General features: G+C 38.5%; 1 protein-coding gene across 1 annotated transcript in view; it reads left to right on the top strand.

Moving 5' to 3' along the window:
• Positions 1-21,990, top strand: part of LOC111874539 (regulator of nonsense transcripts 1) — a 43,243-nt gene that overhangs the window by 14,174 nt on the left and 7,079 nt on the right. The window contains 10 exon segments of the mRNA XM_023870117.2: positions 979-1,191; positions 1,271-1,443; positions 4,527-4,734; positions 9,604-9,763; positions 11,688-11,971; positions 12,826-13,084; positions 13,497-13,710; positions 14,138-14,364; positions 17,146-17,379; positions 21,160-21,415. Coding sequence (XP_023725885.1) covers positions 979-1,191; positions 1,271-1,443; positions 4,527-4,734; positions 9,604-9,763; positions 11,688-11,971; positions 12,826-13,084; positions 13,497-13,710; positions 14,138-14,364; positions 17,146-17,379; positions 21,160-21,415 — 2,228 coding nt within the window.

Consider the following 21,990-nt stretch of genomic DNA (forward strand, 5'->3'; position numbering starts at 1 on the left):
CGGACCATTGAAGAAATTGTCGAGCTGTCGGGAGTGACTTGGAGCTCAGTTCAGCGAATTTTGACAGAAGATTTGGGAATGAAAAGGGTGGCTGTGAAATTCGTGCCACGACTGCTGACAGCTGAACAAAAACAAGGTCACGTGGAAGCATGCTGTGCTTTGAAAGAAGAGTCCTGAAATGATCAAAACTTTTTTTTGTTTCCTCGAATGAAAAGAGACATGAAAGGAAAGCGTTTTGCTGATGTTGCTGAGGTGAAGGAAAAAATGACAGAGGCGCTGTCAAGCATCTCAAAAGATGAATTTAGACAATGTTTTGGAAAATGGAATAAAAGACTAGACAAGTGTATTAGTAGTGTAAGTGGAGAGTACTTTGAAGGGGATTGAAGGTTCGTGCTTAAAATTTGAATAAATAAGTTAAAAAAAAAGTTCGGTTTCTTTTGGGTACTCCCGCGTTAGTCACAAAAATATATGTATATTAATTGAGTTAGTAGCATATTGTCCCTTCTGGTTGTAGGAAAAATCATTGTGCTAAATTGTTTTTAATGCAGAAAAATATCAGACTATTGTATTCAAGAAAATTATGTAATCTTACATATAAACATAATGCACTTTCCTTAACAGAGACTTTGAAATTGTAGAAATATAATGAAAGGCATTTTCATGTCATGTGTCAGAACTTTGGCCCACGTGGTAGCTAAACTCAGTGCTAATAATAAGCATCCTATCCTTGATAATGTTGCACATAAGTGAATCTACAAGATATTATCGTAAAACTATTTTAGTTTATTTATTGTGTGCTTTATTAACATCTTTTATGATTAAGAATTTCTGGCTTTTTGAAGTTTAGAAGCTATTATGATAATTCCAACATCATTACACACTCATAGTTATATCCATGTTTCAAGTAATAATATTCTCTGTTAGTGGAATTAACATTTAGCTTAAAATTCTTAAATATTTTATTCTTTTCATATTCAGGGACCAAGAACAGTGGAAGCCTCTTATTGCAGATCGTTGTTTCCTAACATGGCTGGTAAAGATTCCATCAGAGCAGGAACAACTTCGGGCAAGGCAGATATCTGCTATGCAGATCAACAAGTTGGAAGAACTTTGGAAGGACAATGCTGATGCTACCTTTCAGGATTTAGAGAAACCGGGTGTTGATGAAGAGCCTCAACAAGTATTGCTGAGGTATTTGGAGTGAAATTTCATTACTTTTCTCCATTTATATGAGAATATTTAATGTGAATTAATGTATTCTGTGCTTTAGGTATGAAGATGGTTATCAGTATCAGAACATCTTTGGGCCGTTGGTGAAGTTGGAAGCTGACTATGACAAGAAACTAAAAGAGTCGCAGACACAAGAAAATATTGAGGTCCGTTGGGATGTGGGACTCAACAAGAAGACAATTGCATACTTCACACTCGCAAAAACTGATGGAGGTAAGATTGACTTTTTTGATTATATCTTTAACTCTTTTAGTGTAGATCAGTTCCATTTGACAGTGTTTGGTGCAAGAATTCTGTCTTCTGGGATATAATGCCATATAATCCAGTAAGTCAACTGACATTTCAGAGATTGGCTTTTGCCATACTACATGGTGTTATATCCCAGAAGATAGAACTCTCGTCCTTATCTGTTGCAATTCAAAAACATGAAGATGTAGGACATACTGCAGAGATCAGTCTGTGTCACCACTTCTTTGCTCGTCTGCATCACCTGTATTCTTCTTTGAAGAGACAGTACATTTTACTGTGTAAGCCTGACGGTCCAGTCAACACGTGTCCCTAACCCCTAATACAGTATCATGTATGATGGTGTCACTTCCAGGGCTTTTGTACATTGTCTCCTGGGAAACATGGAACTTGTCTTTACTTTTTTCAAGTACAAACTCAAGCACTTAATTTTCTGCATATTTATACAAGGGTTGGAACTTTAATAGTGGCAACACTGCTGTAAAGATGCCATGCAAGAGATCCAAATAATGTCGCTTGTACCACACATAAGTTACATACCTACCTTACCTCAGAGCAAATGAACTCTCCCTTCCCACATCACGTGCATGCGCAGAGACGAGAAGAGCAGAGCCTTGTGTTAGCTGGCGGTCTTAATGTAGTGTTGTCACGATGTTTTCGAAACAGGAACAACGGAGTTGGATCAAGATTGAATGTGCCAGAGGCCATACAGCACGACAGTGTCATCAAGGTCTTCAAGAGGCTTGCGGGGAATCTGCAGTGCCTTACAGAACAGTGGCAAGGTAGGTAAAAGCCTTCAACGAGGGACGCTAAAATGTGGCAAACATGCGTTGGCGAGGTCATCCTAGTGTCAGTGAAGAAGTGTATGCTCTTTCCGCCTTACTGGAGAGTGATCAACGCCATACGATTTGTGGGCTGGCCCGAGAGACAGGATTAGCACGTACGACTGTGCCTCACATTATGAAGGAACACCTGGGCATGAGAAAAATTGCATCACAATGGGTTCCACACGATTTGACAGAAATGCAGAAGTGGCAAGCTGTGGCTGATTTGTTCAATCGATGGGGCTGGGAAGTGCTGTACCATCCACCATAATCCCCGGACTTAAGCCCTTGTGTCTTTTGACTTGATTCCTAGGATGAAGGAACCTCTTCGTGGCATTCGCTTCAGAATTGTTTCAGAGATTCTTCAGGCAGTAGACCGCTTCTTTCGAACTATCAACACAACAGGTGCTGCTAAAGGTATCCTGTGACTTCCACATCACTGGCAACATGTTGTACGCAGTGCTGGTGGCTACATTGAAGGACAGTAAAACTTCGAATCATTCATCTATTTTATATCAGTTGTAAATAAATAGTTGCCACTATTAAAGTTCTAACCCTTGTTTCTTTGATAGAGTCCATTTTCCCAATATACTGTCTGTTCTAGAACAGGATATATGTTGCCATATAAGTATGTATATCAATTATAAAGTTTCTCTTTAATACGGTGCTCCCCCTGAAGATGGTCTTATGTGAACAAAATATGTTGGGTTGTTTTAACAACATGTAATCAATACAAGAGAAATAAACTGGATGTACTTAGATAGTAATTTACATCATGTTCTAGAACTTGTATCCTTGTTTGAACCACAAGAATTTTTTCATGTGTAGTTGGCACACTTTTAATTTTCCCCAATGACCATTAATTGAAATGTGAGATTTGAGTTTCTCACACCGGAGACTATGAAGATGCGATGCCATACACACAGTTAGGTGTTTGCTAATATTTTGGAGGTATGTGCTGCTTCAATCTTCTCTCCTGAAGATGGTGACATCACAGCCCCCCAAAGCATTAGTAAACACTGTCTTCATTTCCATACAATGCTTATTTAGAACACTATTACTGTACTCAGATAAATCATTTGAAGTTTCAGTGTCGGTCATATGAGGTAGGTTGTTCTTCAGGATCAGAGATCAACTTTTCAATCTTGTTTGCACTTATACTACTTGTTTCCTCATAGCTCAAACAGTGAGACTGCTGATAAGCAGATATGTTGGATCCAAGTCTGTGAGGTCTAAAATTTCAGTTTTCCATCACCAGTACACATCCAATAGATGTAACAAGTAATATAATACTTGACACACAAAACAGGCCCAGTTTGTGTGTTTCAAAATCAGTGGCTTCTTTTAGTAACATCATGTGGTTAAATATTACCTACTTACTTACTCATGGAGCTGAGCTCTTCTGGAGGAGCCGCCACTTCTGCAGCTACTCAAATATTTGCAAACATTTTATGGAACCTGAAGGTTCATTACCATGTTCACAAGATCCCTCCACTGGTACCTATCCTGAGCCAGATCAATCCAATCCATACCATACCATCCTATCTCTAAGATCCATTTTAATATTGTCCACCCACCTATGCCTTGGTCTTCCCAGTGGTCTCTTTCCTTCTGGCTTTCCCACCAATATCCTATATGCATTCCTCCTCTCCCCCATTCATGCTACATAACCTGCCCACCTCATCCTCCTTGGCTTGATCATTCTAATTATACTTGGAGAAGCGTACAAGTTATGAAGCTCCTCATTATGCAGTTTTCTCCAATCTCCTGTCACTTCATCCCTCTTCGGTCCAAATATTCTCCTCAACACCCTGTTCTCAAACACCCTCAGTCTGTGTTCCTTCCTTAATGTCGGAGACCAAGTTTCACATCCATACAGAACCACAGGCAAATTTGTAGTTTTGTGTGTTCTAATTTTTATGTTTTTGGACAGCAGACGAGAAGACAAAAAGTTCTGGACTGAATGGTAGCAAGCATTGCCCGAGTTCAATCTTCTCTTAATTTCCTCCTGAATCAGGTTTTGATCTGTTATCGTTGTTCCCAAATATCTGAACTGTCTACTTATGCACATTAAACACAGGTATTTCATCCAGCCTACACTGAATATTGATTATGCCCTACTCTAGTGGTTACGAAAGCAGCTGATGATGTGAGAGGGGTTAATCTTGTTCTGGTTTACCTTTGTTTTGTCAGTTTGCTGCAGTAATTTGTCTTTTTCCTTCTTAGACATGAAGCTGATGCATGGAGATGAATTGCGTCTACGCTACCTGGGAGAACTACACAAGCCATGGTCAGGAGTGGGTCATGTGATCAAGATCCCAGATAATTTTGGTGAAGAAGTGGGAATTGAATTGAAAAACAACAGTGGTGCCCCCACTGATTGCATTTCACACTTTGTTGTTGATTTCAATTAGAAATCTACTTCATTTGATAGGTTAGTGTGCTTTTAATAATGTAACTATATATTGTTCTATTGGCCACGCCATAGCTCAAGCGGTTAAGTTGCTGGCTTCCCACTGCGGCGGCCCGGGTTAGATCCCGGGTCTGGTCAAGTGGGATTTGTGGTGGACAAAGTGGCACTGGGGCAGGTTTTCTCTGAGTACTCCAATTTCCCCTGCCAATCTTCATTCCACCAAATGCTCCACAATCACCCTCACCCATCATCTGGGGCTGGTACAATAGGCCAGAAGTGGCCGCAGTGCAAGGGACTTAGTCCCACCCCACTAGCACTAAAAAAATATATTATTCTTATGTCTGCTCTTGGTTACATCTGTTAATCACAATTTATATCCTTCAGATATATTTTATACTGATCTAACACAGTGATTCCAATAGTCCTGTTGAAACATTTCTGTTGCTCTTGTTTGGGAGGTCTCGGGCATTTTGTCCTATTGTATTGTTTCTCATTTTGTGGGCAGGAAAGGTTGATAAATGCAGTTAATAAAGTGAGTAGGGAGGTCAAGAATTCTGTTGTGGAGGGTTCTAAGTGATTGGTGTGTTAATGATGCCACATCCATGAATGTGACTCAATTTGTAAGCTACTAGGTGGTTCAAATATGACCAGGACTGATTAAAAAAAAAAAAACCATAATTGCCAAACACTTACTTGCACATGTCAGTCTTCAACATACTCCCCTCCAAAGTCAACACATTTTTTCCAACTTTCTGGAAGCATCCTGATGCCCCCCCAAAGAAAGATTTGTGGTTGGCGGCGTATCCACTCCCGAACAGTCTGGATGATGGCGTCGTGGTCCACAAACCACATGCCTTGCAAGTCTGATTTGACCCTTCCGAACAGGTAGAAATCACTTGGGGCCAAACCGGGACTGTATGGTGGATGTGTCAGAAGGTTCCATTTCAATTTCTGAAGGGTTTCCATTGTTTTGGCAGTATGGGGGTGTGCATTGTCTTGAAGGAAGGCTACCCGCTTTCCACCTGTCTTCCGCTTGGATCGGATCTTACTCCAAGTTCCTTCATAGTGATGCGCCTATTCTCACAAATAAGTACATCTGCACGATCAATGTTCAGCTTGGTGATGGATGTTCGCGGCCAACAATCATGCGATTCATTCTCCATGCGCTCTCTGCCCTCTCTGAAGCACTTACACCACTCAAACACACAGGTCTGTGAGAGACACTCTTCCCCATACTGTTGTTGGAGTCTGGTGAATTTCAGCGGACGGGACATTTTCTCCAATGAGGAATTTGATCACAATGCGTTGTTCCACACTCAGCAGTACCTTCTGTTCTCTCATCACTCTAGCAACTTCCAGACAGGACTGAACAGGTTCTAACCCTAACAGGAGGGAGGGTGGATGTTGTGGCTTCACTCTTGCAAGGTCGCACAGCTGCTGTGCAGTGTGGCTTGTTTACAAAAAAATCAGTCCCAGTCATATTTGAACCACCTTGTATATCTATTTCCATAATCCTGGGCCATGCATGATTCATACCTCATTATTTGAGGTGGAAAAAGAAGGCAGAAATCTTACATTTTATTCCTACAGAATAAAATTAAATATCATCATCATCATCATTCGCAGTATTTTGCTTGTTGAGACCTGTTAAAGCTATTATGAAACAATCCTTTCATCATTTCACAGGTCTTCCTCAACTTCTGTCCTTTGCTTGATATTTTTAAGATTTGTTTTTCTTTCTTTTTTTAATCATATGAGAGCTCATCAGTGTGTTCTCTCCAATTTCTGTATTCTGTAAATTTGAAAGTTTGTAGTTCTTTTGTAATTTCCTCTTTTATGGTCTGAAAGGTTATACGTCAGCGTGAAGTTTGAGTTATGTGTCTGTCTCAGCTTTCATCATATTGTAACATGTTTCGAGTTCGAATCCTGTCGGTCACATGTGTAAGTCCAATCCCACTTCTGACACCAATGTAACATGTTTTGTTATTGAAGACGCCGTTTGGATTGTTAATTGGTTTATTTAACAACCTACAAGTCTCGGCTACAATTAATTACAACACTGTTGCGGGGTTTCACACTTTATAGCCCTATTCGCAATAATCAATTCACTCTGTTCTCAGTAGTCTACACGTATTAATTACGATACGGGAGCTATACAAGTGTCACTGTATCACACACTCAATTATTACTCAGTTATCACAAACTATCACTGATTATCACACACAATTCCGGTTCTTCTTTCCACGATGGCTGCTATATTCCAGCTCAACTCTTAATGGCTCACTGCTGGCTAGATTCCAACTCAACTCGTTGGCTGCTGCCTTGAGAACTCACTTCGGCGGCTGTGTATTTCCCTTATATAGTCGCAGTGTTTGCCTGTTACGTAGTGAGTACTGCTGTTGCCTGACGCCGTGTCGACACCGGCGTTGCATGCCTCGTCACAGTAGGAAGCGGTGCCATGTAGCCTGGGGGGGGGCTACATCACCGTGGCCAGAGCTGCCACATCACTGCTGGGGGAGGGAGGGGTTGTCCTCTATTGAGCAACATGTCACAGTATGTTGTACTGTATACTGTATAGCATATCAGAGTGCCTGGGCTAAATAGGATAAATGGGGTAGCAAATTATAGACAAATGTTTACCTACGTGGACTTTACTATACATTTCATTTAAACACATCTAATCAGCCTAACTAGTTTCCTGGGTACACAAAATTTGGTGAGAATATTGCACAGTACTGACCCCCTAACTGAATTATAGGCTTTCTTGAAGTCTGAATAGCTGGTGTACCGTCTCTTTGTACTCCCATTTTTTTCTCTAGTTTCTGACAAGTGCAAAAAATCTGATCAGTACTTGATCTGTTACGTTGAAACCCACACAGATTATCCCCAATAATTTCATCCATATATTGACTTTACCTTGAGCTAAGGATATTGGGTAAAATGTTGTATTAATTTGGCAGCAGTGATATCCCATCATAATTACTACAGTCAGTTTTGCCACCAGTGATAACTCGTGAAGTCAAAATATGTAGTTGTTTTTAATGAGTATCAGTTATGTTTTAAGTTATGTCAATAATAGTTAAAATCCAGTTTACTAATCTTATAATTACTGAATATGGCAAGATGTAGAATATTCTTGTTGTGATGGCTTTCAGGTATATGAGTGTGGAAGCTTAAGGGATACTGTGCTATGGATGGTTGAGTATTTACATGGTGTTTAAATGATTTCACATTTATTAAAAACATTTCTCTGAAAAACTGTTCAGAGATAAAGAATGGCTGTAATGTAAATGTATGTGTGACACAGTTATAATTATTTGACATAGGCAGAAATATGTAATTTACATATTTATGTTTTTATATAGATAAAAAGAAACACGAGAATAGCATAAAATATTCATTCCAGCATAGTTTTCATGCTACCCTTTGCTATATAGTTTGAATACAAATAGGTATATGAAATTAGGTCAGTATGAAAGTTCTTCTAATCCATTGACAGCTGAGACTTTCTCGTCTCAGATGAGTTCTGTCTGTATATTCTGTCTAGTTCTGTCAGAACTAGACAGAATATACAAATACTTCCTAATGTTAGTCAAAAGATGGCAAAACATGTATATTTGTCAGTGGCCATATAGCTCATCATAAAAATTCTTAATTAATACTGTAGGTTTCAGAATGTGATATTTTAGACAAAAGCATTGCTCTAAAGCGATTAGTCATTGGCTTCCCACCACAGCAGCCCGGATTCGATCCCGGGTCTGGTCAAGTGGGATTTGTGGTGGACAAAGTGGCACTGGGGCAGGTTTTCTCCGAGTACTTCAGTTTCCCCTGCCAGTCTTCATTCCACCAAATTCTCCATCATCATAATCACCCAGGGCAGGTACAACAGGCCAATCAGTGGCTGCCATGCCAAGTGGACCCAGTTGGACTCCACCCCCCACTAAGCGAATTTCAGAAAAAAGAAAGCATTGCTCTGCTGTGTTGGTAATCCAGCGTATCTGAGGCATAGCAGTCAAAAAGTTAAACCCTGGTAAAATATATGAAGTAAGAAACTAAATTAAAGATATTAAGGACATAACAAACTCCAGTCTTTCCTCAGCCTGCCATTTTATTTAGTAATGCCATGAAGATTATCGATGAAATTTTGTCACCTGAGGAACTTTGATTATTTCCTTAGGTACTGAAATCCAACTTGATAACACTGTTATAAACATTCAGAGTAGATAATTCTGTAGGATATGATTAAAAGACAGTAACCATCTGTCATTTTTTTGTTTTGGCTTTATACACAGTATCTCAAAAAAGAACAGTAGATTTGTAGCTCTCAGTTGAAATATGATGTCTGCTCTCTTACCAGATGTGGTCAGAACAGATATATGTAGTTTGACCCATGTCTTTCACACAAACTTCTGGTGTTGAAATGTCCCGAAAGAGTGAGTTGGCATATGGGTAAATCCACAAGTGTCTAGTATTACAACCTGCATAACCTCTTTCATGTATTTTAAATTTATACCAGGAAATACCAGTTAACAGATTAAAATATTTTGTATGAACTGCCAGATTCAGTCAGATTGATCTGCCATTCTTTTCATGCTGGTCCCATTATAACTAAGATTGGCAGAGTTAATGTCAGTCTTGAGCTTCTAAAAGATGAGAGATTAATCATCGGATTGTAGAGAGTAAACTATTGTTTTTATTTTATTTCAGATAGCCTGGTATATTCTGTGTGTGTATGGTTTATGAAACACAAATATCTTTTGTTCACTCTCCACCTCACATCTTCACTTTGTGGGAAAACATATTTGTTGTTTCATTTATTTACTTAATCACCACTATATTTATTTTACAAGATACATGTCTTGTACTCTCATTGTGTTATCTTTATTGCAGAATGCAGTTGGCCTTAAGGAAGTTCGCAGTTGATGATTCCTCAGTGTCAGGCTATATTTATCATAGGTTACTTGGTCATGATGTAGAGGAAGTGTTGTTTCGCTGTCATCTACCAAAACACTTCTCAGCACCTAATCTTCCTGACCTGAACCGTTCCCAGGTAACAGAATTTCTGCCATATTGGAAGTGACCCTGTGAACTGAGATGGCTTTGCTATCAGTAGATGTGTGAGACTCTAAAAATTTGTTTTTAGGAATCAAAAGTGAATGTTGCGGAGGTAGTACATATCTGTCCATCAGTATGTTTGATCTCCTGAATTCTCATTCATTTTCTTATCTCATCACTAAAAATCATCATATGTGTTTAAGTTTAGGTGGCTGTATAGAACCTTTCCTTTAGTGTACTTAACTTTATATGAAGTTAATATCAGATTCTTCAGAAACAGCTGAACACACATATATCATTAGGATATATGAATTGTCTACTATTGAATATGAAAACATGATAAACAGATATAATAGCATTCAGTAAATTGCTGATCATATATGAATTATTCAGAATTATTCATACTGGAAAAGAGAAGTAGGCCTACATGTTTTTTTCTGGTATCTGAATGTGGCTTAAAAGTTCACGTAACATGGCCTAGTGTACATATACTAGAGTGTCTGTGCAGAAAATTTGAGCTGCAATTTCAGAAGTTATTTTTATTGTTCATGGTGGTTACTTGGGAGCTGGGATGGCATAGCCGGTGTATTGACTGGCTGCGGACTGGATGACAGGTTGCAGTTTGAGTCCTGGTGGGTCAGGAATTTTCTCTTCTCGTCATCCAGACCAGCTCTGGGGACCAGCCAGCCTCCTGTTGAATGGGTACAAGGGGCTCTTTCCCATGTTAAAGCTGCAGGGTCATGAAGCTGACCACTCACCTCCAGCTAGTGCTGACATCAAGAAAATGTAGATCTATACAGCCACTCCCCCATATGTCTTCATGGTGTGGTACTTAATTAGTTAAGCACAGGGACAGCTTTACCTTTATGTTGTTTACTTACATTTTAGGTCTATAGGTTCTTGGCTTATACACATCACTTTTGTTACCTTTGGAACACAGACATGGGAGATAATTGTATTCCCACTTTAGAATGGTCTGATTTTTTTTAAATTTTCCATAGATAAAGTAATGGTACCCAATCCATAACTTGAGTAAGCAATAGTGTTAACTTGAGACAAAATGAAACTACACCGTGTCACAATCAAGGTTTGTTACCAAGGTTACAATAAAACATATGGTTATGTGTTTTTTTGTCATTGCCATTAATGCTGCATTGCTTTTCATATGAGGAAATGCTGAAGGAAGAAATTGACTGTTTGATTGAATTGGGCTGGGACCCATGAAAATAACCACAAAATTATCTTCCCATGGTGTCTCCCCAAGAAAAATATGTTGTGTTTTAACCATTACCCCCCCCCCATATCTGCTTTTGGAAGGAACAATGGGATGGAAAGGCATTCAGCTTTTAAATATGACATTATGTAACACATTCATCATGCCTTTGTAGGACCCCATTGGAATTAAGATGTGTATGCAGGTCTGAGTTAATGCCCAAAAACATGAAAAATTTGAGAGAAGTTACATGTGTTTTAGTATCCCCAGAATTGCTTTTACATATTTCTTTCAGGGAAGAAAATACATAATTTTCATATTTCAAGATATTACTAGAGTAGTTATAAATGTTTGTTTCAAGTTTTGTGTGTCAGAAATATTCATTTTCACCTGTGTGTTTATATCTAACACCATGTAGCAGTCTTCCTTGAGAAGCTAATTGTCACTTAGCTAGTCAAGAAATTCTGTGCTTTTTGTGGAACCCAAAGATTCATATCTTTGTTCACAAGAGCCTACTGTGGTCTTACCCTGAGCCCTGCTTGTTCAAAAAGAATTGTAGAATTATTAAATTTATGACATGTCCCCCTCCAAATAAAATGTTCTTCAAAATATGTGCACATAAAAGTTCCCTTGTCGCAAAAAGAGGTGTTCAGTGACCCTGATATTTTAGTATTTGGGATTCATTGCATGCTTCATAATTGTGCAGGTATATGCTGTAAAACACGCAGTTCAGCGTCCACTTTCACTAATCCAAGGTCCACCAGGAACAGGCAAAACAGTCACATCAGCCACCATTGTGTATCATCTGGTGAAGCAGAGCGGTGGTTCTGTCCTTGTGTGTGCACCTTCCAATATAGCTGTTGACCAGTTGACTGAGAAAATTCACCGAACAGGGCTTAAAGTGGTGCGTCTTTGTGCCAAATCACGTGAGGCCATCGAATCTCCTGTCTCATTCCTTGCACTTCACAACCAGATACGTAACATGGATTGGTGAGAGCCATTATTTGACTTATTTTATTATCAGAAGCATGCAGCATAGTGTTGTGTGTGCTCTTTAATGTATGAAAATAAATACATTTTATTCCTGGGAGGTGACATTTTTTGAAGCAGCTGAATTATTCAAAATACAGAATGCAAATGCCTGCTAATGTTACTTGAAACTTTATTGCTAGCTGAAATGGTATTAATAGTTGGTAAAGAGAAAACAGCTTTTACATTTGTAATTTTAATAGCAAATTAGTTACTGGTCAGCCAAATGTAATGAGTTTACCATCAGAATAATATGTCCCTAGAATATCAGTGTTTTATGGAACATAATTTTAGTAAAGTTCATGTGGTATATTAAGATGTTCCAGTATACCCTTAAACTGGCGTTTATTGTGATATTTTTGTTATTAGACCGTTTGAAACCCTTAATATCAATACCATATTATTTAAATTGTGTTTAAATTTGGTTTAGTTTTAAGCCTTACACAATGATACCTCGTATGCTGTTACAGCTTGTAATTCTAGCCTCACAGAAAATAAACATCATTGTAGTCAGAAGTTAATTTCTGCCTGGTCTTAATTTTTAAGGTCAGAATATAACTTTAAAATTTCATTTTTAAAGCTTTGTTTTTATTGTGGCACAATAAGTAACAGGTTCATCTTATTGATACAAATTGTGTATTCTTATTACATTTCCATAAATGTTACTGCTAGCCTAGGATTAAAGAAAATACACACAAAGAAAATGAAATGTACTGGTCTTCATTTTAAAATACCATGACTGGTCCTGTCATAACTATGATAAAGGGGGTCATCGTACAAGAAGCTTCACTGAGCTCATGTTGTTTTCTTTGCAGTAACACTGAACTTCAGAAATTACAGCAACTGAAAGATGAGACTGGGGAACTCTCATCTGTAGATGAAAAGCGGTACCGAATGCTGAAGAAAGCTGCAGAAAAGGAGCTCCTGGAAGCAGCTGATGTGATATGCTGCACTTGTGTGGGAGCTGGTGATCCACGTCTCCAGCGGCTGAAGTTCCACTCGATACTTATTGATGAGAGTATGCAGTCCACTGAACCAGAATGTATGGTTCCAGTTGTCTTAGGAGCCAAACAGGTAATATCTTCCACAGCTTTAGTGGAGTACAGTCATGCAAACCCACCATATCATTCTGTATTTGACATATGTTCAGTCAATACTATCATGTGAAACTACTTGTACAGTTGAAATGAATATTGTGGAACTAGCTTAAGGTTACTTAAGAGGCTGGGGTTTTTATAATTATTAAAAGTATAACAGCTTATAATTCTTATGAGTGAAAACTGAACTCTTTAATACTTGTATACAATGGGTAAATCTTTGATAACTGACATGTTATGAGAAACCACTGATGCTGATCTTTGGATTGAAACACATAGGGTTATCTTAATAAAATATATAATTTACGTTGTTAGAGCTGTGTAGTGGTGGACTGTGTATGCATATATATTTTTTATTTGTTTCTACATGACATCTTGCATTTATTCAGCTGATCCTGGTAGGAGATCATTGCCAGCTGGGCCCAGTTGTGATGTGCAAGAAGGCAGCTCGTGCTGGCTTATCACAGTCACTGTTTGAGAGATTGGTTGTTCTGGGAATTCGTCCATTCCGGCTGGAAGTACAGTACCGGATGCATCCAGAATTGTCTCGTTTCCCCTCAAATTTTTTCTATGAGGGTTCCCTCCAAAATGGCGTTTGTGCAGGTTGGTATTGAAAGTGAGGAATGAATAGTTGTGAAGTTTACTTATCAGTAATTGATCATTTAAAGGAATGGAAAGTGTTGTCAGTTCATAATTTATGTAATATTTCCAGTACTATAATAAACAAGTGAATACGAAATTGAAATGGAAAACTGATATGATAGATCTGTGAGCCTGGGTAGTTAGTCAACACAGTGGTTGGTTAAGGTATGGGCAGTTAGCTTGGTTCCACATGTAGGACAACTCAAGTGCTCTCTCAGTTTGCTGTCCAGTAGGTCTCAGGGAGCCCTGACTCAGGAGTAATTTGGTTGGTGATAGAAACTGACCTCCACCTTCATTCAGCACTACGGTCAAATATGCTGGGTACAAGATGTACAAGATCTAATCCATCATTGCTATGATGAATGAATGTAATACTTTACATTTACAGAGGAACGTAAACTGACGAAGATTGAGTTCCCATGGCCACAGCAGGAAAAGCCAATGTTCTTCTATGTGACACAAGGTCAAGAAGAAATTGCTGGATCAGGGACGTCTTATTTAAACCGAACAGAAGCCTCTAATGTGGAGAAACTGACAACACGTTTCCTGCGTTGTGGTGTTAAACCTGAACAGATTGGTGTTATTACACCTTATGAAGGCCAGCGAGCTTACTTGGTGAGTTTAGTACTATTGTTATTGGAAATGTAATTTTCCGGAGTCGTGGTCTCAGTTTTGCAATACAGTGAAACACAACATACACTGAACTGAGGGGCTGCCAGATAATATGAATAACATTAAAAACACCTAGTATATATCCACACAACTTTGTTCTCAACTGTATTATGAAGTAGCATGTAAATAATATTTAATCGGTAACAACAATATCAAAAAGAAATGAAAAACTAAATTTTTATGAATAAAACAGTCACACATGCGCAGTAAAATCATAAAAGTTCATTGTTTGAAAAAGCTTGCAATTAAAGTTTTGTTTTCCAGCTTCATGTTCAGTAACAGAGTGTTGGATAACTGAAGATTGGATGATCAGGGTTCTGTTGTGTTTGTATTCATCGATCTTTTTCATTGGACATGTGCTGATAATATGCTTCAGTGATTGCAACGGAATCAGTAGTCGCTTGTTACCAGTGTAGATAAAACTGCATCAGCTTAGACTGTTGACACTGGACAGCAAAGGAAGGAATACATCAATCTGGAAAGGTATTCCTTGGTTTTACCATGCTGATGTTGGTCCTTTTTTGGGTAATGGCACCATGTAGAAATGGGTTATATTGTGAACATTTTGGAGGTTCTTGCTCTCTTCATCATAATAAGGCCATCTACGCAGTGGCCCCTGCCAGTCCTTACAGTACATGTCCACTGTTTCAGCTTTGAGCCATAGCCAGGAGCAGATGGGAAAGAAATATAGTCTTTAAAAGTGCTGATCTCTTTCTTGGAAAGGAGGGGTCCAGTATTAAAGAAGCAGGATGTCTGAGGAGGTAGTGAAAACTTTATGGGAAGCTTGGGCCAGTGGGTTTGGCAATAGGAGCCACTGCTACCATCAGCATCATTCCTTCTTTCTGTCCAGTATGAGGCTCTTTGATACCTGTTACGGATATTACAAAACAGAAAGTGGTAAGAGGGAATAAACCCCAAAAAGGACTAGATTAGATGTAAAGCAGTGGTGCATATGTCTGTTCAATTTGATGATCATATTTTTTAGATATACTGGAAGTCAAAAGGTTCTGAACCAAGGACAACAGTAGAATCTCACTTTAAGTTCTTTTGAGATGAGATTTCCCCTGATTTGTATCCTCCCCCCATGCCAAAGCCCCATATAAATACATATATTTTACCCTTAATTAGTGATATTTATTTTAGTCTTTCACCCAGATTGGTAAACAAATATCCAGACCATACATGAAATCTTAATTCGGTTTGATGTCATATTTACCTGAATGGGAGACAAGGTCTTTTTTTTTCTGTGCCTTAAAAAGTTAGTGCAACAACACAGTGTGAAATAATTATCCATGTGAACTCTACTGATATTCTTTGATTCACAGGAAATATACATTAACTTGCACATGATGAACACTAATGTACAGTGTAGATTTTTGTATCACAACAGTCTTACTGGATTGTTGAAAATATCTGGCTTGAGACTTTAGAAGAAGTGTTCTCTGATTGGAAAATATTTTATACACAGCATAGCTCTCCGTGGTATAAAAATTAAGTGCAGTTTAAAATATTTAATTTGACCAGAAGATTAACTAACTACTAATTGATTTCAGTTTTGCTTTCCCAGGTATTTATAAGAGGCATGATCATGTTGTTTGAAACTGTTACTTTGATCAATTTGGAGTAGGGTGGTGTTGGCCACCATACTTTCCCGAAAATTTATGTAATTATTTTTTAGGGAGCTTTCTCAAGGACTCTGTCTGTTACAGGCACCCTTAAAGCATCACAGCTCCGAAAAGTGAAACATGCACACTCACCAGAAATATTGGTGTCAATGTTTTGAGCCAAATGATGCAAAATTTCCTTATGCTTATATGTCATGTTGTAAGGCATACAGTGAATGTATTGAGCATGTTCTGAAATAACATCAGGGTTAGAAATAGACAAAATAAACATCCATGCCACAGCTTTGAACCTTCATTTAAATGGCTGTAGTATTACTTTTGCAATATGATTATTTAAATTAAAAGGTAAAGGAAGGTAACAGTATCCTTTTTTTTTATTACTAGTGGCATGGGACTAAGTCCCTTGTACTGCGGTCACTTCTGGCCTGTTGTACTAGCCCCAGATGATAGGTGAGGGTGATTGTGGAGAAATTGGTGGAATGAAGATTGGCAGGGGAAACCGAAGTACTCGGAGAAAACCTGCCCCAGTGCCACTTTCTCCACCACAAATCCCACTTGACCAGACCCGGGATCATACGTGGGCCACCGCTGTGGGAAGCCAGCGACTAACCGCTTGAGCTATGGTGCGGCCCTTTAACAGGCTGTGGAGGCCCATAGGGTTGTGAGACATTGAGGTTTCCACATTTGCTAGGCAGTCAGTTCACAGATGGTGGTAAGGTTCTCAGCCTTACATACCAGCCACCCTTTACCCCAGGAAGAGTCTTGGTACTCAATTCTGTTCGAGGCTGGGTCATCCGCAGGGCAGTTGTTTGGCTGGAAGGATTAGGTCAATTGAAAAATCCAGTGACATTGAGAATAGAACCCATGACCTTCCGGCTTGTAGCATATTGCCTCACCCAACTACGCTACCATGTGCCTCTATTTAAATGAAATTTGTATAAAGTATGCAGTAGTCTTTCTTTTCATGAAGACCTAGTAAAGCTTGGAAGATGAAGGTAAAGGTTGATTCATATATTATTTAATAAGCTGTATCAACTACAGACATTATTAAACATAAAAATAAGTTTTATACCAGTGTGATATTTGTGTGTCCAAACAGGTTCAATATATGCAGTACCAAGGCTCCCTTCATGCGAAGTTGTACCAGGAGATTGAAGTGGCAAGTGTTGATGCATTCCAAGGCAGAGAGAAGGATTTAATTATTATGTCATGTGTCCGTTCCAATGAACATCAAGGGATTGGCTTCCTCAATGATCCACGGCGTCTCAATGTGGCACTGACCCGTTCCAAATATGGCATTATTATTGTTGGAAATCCCAAAGTTCTGTCCAAGGTATGGTGAATGTGATATTTCTCATAAGAAGACAGTGTGAGATAATGTTATGCATGTACAGTTAATAATGTCTTATAAGTTACTGCATGCTTTTGATTATCTCATCTAATAGATGGGAGGGGAAGCTCAGTCTGATAAAAACATGCATATGAATTCACATGAACAAGAAGTATTTAATAATGTTTGAAAGAATGATACTATTTGGAACACCCTGTGTTGCATACAAAAATCTGCCCATGTATAAATCCTATGATTCTGAAGAAATTTTTCTCACTTATAAATTTTCCCGGAGTAAAGCGCGGCCAGTGCGTAAGGGTGACAACCTTACCGCCATCTTTGAGCCAATTGTCTAGATCAGCGATGGCCAACTGGCGGCCCGCGGGCCAGATATGGCCCGCGACCTGATTTACTCCGGCCCCCCGCCAAGTCTCAGGTTTATTTTCAAAAATCTTAACTTCACAGCTGTATGGACATAGCATTCAGTTTTTAATAGGACATTTCATTAGCTTACAGCATTTTGCAATTGACTTTATACGTTCTTACCGAGTTGGACAGTTCAGACTGTTTTCTAATAACTGTGTTCATGTCATGGAAATTCCAAGTCCCCCAACCCTACTTCTGTAGGGAGATGACACTGAAGGGAAGACCGTAGTGGTGAAGGATTTATGACACCTTCAAAATAATAACCATTCCCAGCTTGCTCGCAGGGATTGGATGTTTACCGTTTCTCTCGGCATCCTGGCCTTTGTTAAGTGCCAGTTTTAGCAGAAATGTCTCCTAGTTAGTGCAATTTTAGAAAGTGAAGTGTGATTACGGAGTGTGAGTGTAGAACTGTTTTTCAATTAAAATTGTGTTTGAAGTTATTGTAAGTGATACAGCATGTCAAATAGTAAATTGAGAAAAGTTGATAGTGAAAATAGGGCGTTCAAATCTGAGTGGGAACATGACTATTTTTTTTATATTAAATAAAGACCACAAGCCACAGTGTTTAGTATGTTTTCAAGTGCTAGCAGTTTTAAAGGAGTACAACCTAAAGAGGCATTACATGACAAATCATAAACAGAAGTTCGGAAAACACTCTTGTGAATCAAGGAAAGTAGTCTGCGATCAGTTAAAGAAAAAACTTTTCCAGCAGAAATCTCTTTTTACCAATGAAACAAAACAACAAGAAGAAGCTTTGCTGGCTTCTTATTTCGTGACATATGAATTAATGAAAGCTAAAAAAGCGTTAAGTGATGGTGAATTAATTAAGAACTGTGCGATAAAGATGGCAGAAGCTTTCAATGAAAATAAGGTAGGAAACAAATTTCAAACAGTGCCCCTTTCAAAACAGACTGTTACTAGGAGGCTGGAAGATATTAGCAACCAGATATCTAATAATGTGAAAGACATTATCGCTAATTGTTCCTATTTCTCAATTGCTCTCGACGAAAGCACAGATGTTTCGGATACTAATCAGTTGCTGATATTTGTTCGTGCAATTAAGGAAGATTTTACAATTTTCGAAGAGTTGTTAAAAGTGTGCTCTTTACACAGCACAACTAGAGGTGTCGATATTTTTAACGCTGTTAAGAGTGCAGTGGAGGAATTCGGTGGTTTTGAAAAATTGTCCTCCATAGTAACAGATGGCGCTAAATCAATGACAGGGACAATAAGCGGTTTTGTTGGATTTTTAAGACAGAATCAAATTACTGTACCTACCTTGCATTGTATTATACATCAGGAGGCTCTATGTGCCAAATCAATTAAACTGTCTACCACCATGGCTACTGTCACAAAAATTACTAATTTGATCAGAGGAGGAAATCGATCACTCACTCACAGAAAATTTCTGACCCTCTTGGAAGAAATGGATTCTGCTTACGGGGACCTGCTTCTGCACACTGAAGTAAGATGGTTAAGCCGTGGGAAATGTCTGGTACGGTTCTTTGAACTCCGTCATGAAATAGCAACATTCCTAAGAGAAGAGGTTACGAATTCTGCTGAACTGCAGAATGATCTCGAAGACGTCGAATTCTTGAGAAACTTGGCCTTTCTCACCGATATCACTCAACACTTGAATGCCCTGAATCTGCAATTGCAAGGCAAGAAGCAGACAATATGTCAGATGGTTGGCTTTGTTGACAGTTTCCGTAAAAAGCTACATTTATTTAAGTCTGCATTGGACAAAAATAACCTTCTACATTTCCCTTGCTGTCGGAAACTCTCAGAAGAAGAAGGCTTGGAGTTTAGGGACTACACTGAAATTATTGAAGATTTGTCTTCAGAGTTCGACCGACGATTTAACGATTTTGAAAGCTTTCGACCTGATATTTCTTTATTCAGTAATCCTATACATTGTGATATAGAATCTCAGCCAGGTCATCTGCAATTAGAGCTTTGTGAACTTCAATGTGACCCATCCTTAAACACATCTCAGGTTACTGGAATTGACTTTTGGAAACTGCTTTCACCAGAACGTTACCCACTGTTAACGAAATTGGGCTCTCAAACTTTGCTCTGTTTTTGCAAGTACTTACATATGCGAGACAGCGTTTTCATCGCTGAAGCATGTAAAGTCTAAGAACAGGAACAGACTTTCAGATGTCGTGTTATCACATATTCTTCGAGTGGCAACCTCACAATTAGAAGTGGATTTTATATCATTGGTTTCCAGTTTTATGAAACCACAGTGCTCTCATTAAAACAGTGTGTATATGAGGATTTAGGTATAATCATTAGACCATAAAACTATGATTGAAAGCCTTTTGTGCTCATCCCTGCTGAAAGAGGAATTTATGCTGTTTTATGGTAAATAATTGCAAATTTCAAGGCATTTTATTTTTCTTTCCTAAATTATAATTGTATTTTTCCCCGGCATATATAAAACTAAACATAAGGCATGATCTGGCCAGTGTTTCTTTAAGAAAAAATGCTCTGGGAGTAGAAGTGATAGAAGGCAATAAAATCGATTGGTGAAATTTTCAATATCGGCTTAATATTATTGGTGCAACGTAAAATTTAAATACATAGGTTTAAATGCACTTGTTTTTACACGGGTTGTGACTGATTCAGTTTGGGGGACAATACTCCCCGACCACTCTTCTGAAAGAAACACTGTATCTGGCCCCTGATGGTGTTCTATAAACTAAATTTGGCCCTCGAGATGTATTAGGTTGGCCAACGCTGGTCTAGATAATGTGGGACCCTCAAAAGTCTCACAACCCTATGGGCCTTCATGCCCTGTTACAGGGATAGCTTTACTTTACTTCCCCCCCCATTTTGTTGAGAAAATGTTCTGGTTGTCATGATACCCAACATGCCAGCTGCCATACAGAGACTCCATTTGCTGACATTGTCAAGAAATGAATAGAGAACAAGATTTCAAATCTGACACTGCATAAAAATGAGTTTCCTGTGTTCTGATAGATGCTGTCTGAGAGTAACAAACTTATTGACTGAGAACAACAGAAGCAGAATACTTCCTTCCCATTGTGAATGTGTTAATTCTGTCATGCTTGATGCAGTGCTGACACAGGATTACCATAACTGGAGTCTGAAAAGTGATACTTGTCAGAATTCTGGGTTTGATGATAAATTCTGAGAATATACAAATTACATTTTTGCCACTGGCATAAATGCCAATAAACCTAACATATCTGAGGACTTTATGAATGCTGTGGACATAGGGAGACATTAGGAATTTCAGGAACTTTGTAAGTTTAATCAGAAGGTTCTTTTTGTGTTCAAAACATAACATGTCATAAATTTGCATTATTACATGTTTGCTCTGATTTGCAGCAACCATTATGGAATCACTTGCTGAACTTCTACAAGGAACAAAAAGTTCTAGTAGAAGGACCACTGAACAACTTGAAAGAGTCTTTGATCCAGTTCTCAAAGCCCAAGAAGCTTATAAATACAGCTAATCCTGGAACCCACTTCATGTCCACATCAGTGTATGATGCACGAGAGGCACTGGTCCCAGGCAGTGTGTATGACCGCACAGGACATATGAATGGCACAGCTGTACCATCTCACTTCTTCCCCAGACCAAGTAAGTCATTACTTTTACTACTAAAATTAACTTATTTATTATATTGTATGTGTTTATCAGTATTTTATACAAATGTGTATGCTATTGGATGACAGCTGTAATCCTTAGTTGTGACTGTAACTAGGACGATCTCCACATCCGCGTGAGAATGTACTCTCAACAGGATTTATGGAAGGTGAATAAATGAAAGGAAATGAAAATGAAAATGAAAGTATTGATCTCAGGAAGAGATTTCATAAATGGGCAGTGAACAAATGGAACTGCATGAAAGATGTTTAAGATCCCATGTAATAATGTAGTCATTGTAATGAAATTATTTGAGTGTAGTAAGGAATGTCATAGTTAACACAGACTGCAGTGAAGTTTTGAGAAAAGCAAAGTTAAAAAAATGTTAATTTAATAAACTCTTTTCATTCTTCCAGTTTGTGTGAAGCTTAAGAATGGAAAGAGCTTTACCTTCACTATTCAGTTTTTTGAGTAAATATGTGGTACTTATTGTTTTCGTTACAGAATTCATGAGAAGTATGAAATGTGATGCTCATGAGAGTAAGATTTTTAATACAGTTATTGTGTTT

This window comes from Cryptotermes secundus, unplaced genomic scaffold (genome assembly GCF_002891405.2).
Source record: "Cryptotermes secundus unplaced genomic scaffold, Csec_1.0 scaffold818, whole genome shotgun sequence".
Lineage (NCBI taxonomy): Eukaryota > Metazoa > Arthropoda > Insecta > Blattodea > Kalotermitidae > Cryptotermes > Cryptotermes secundus.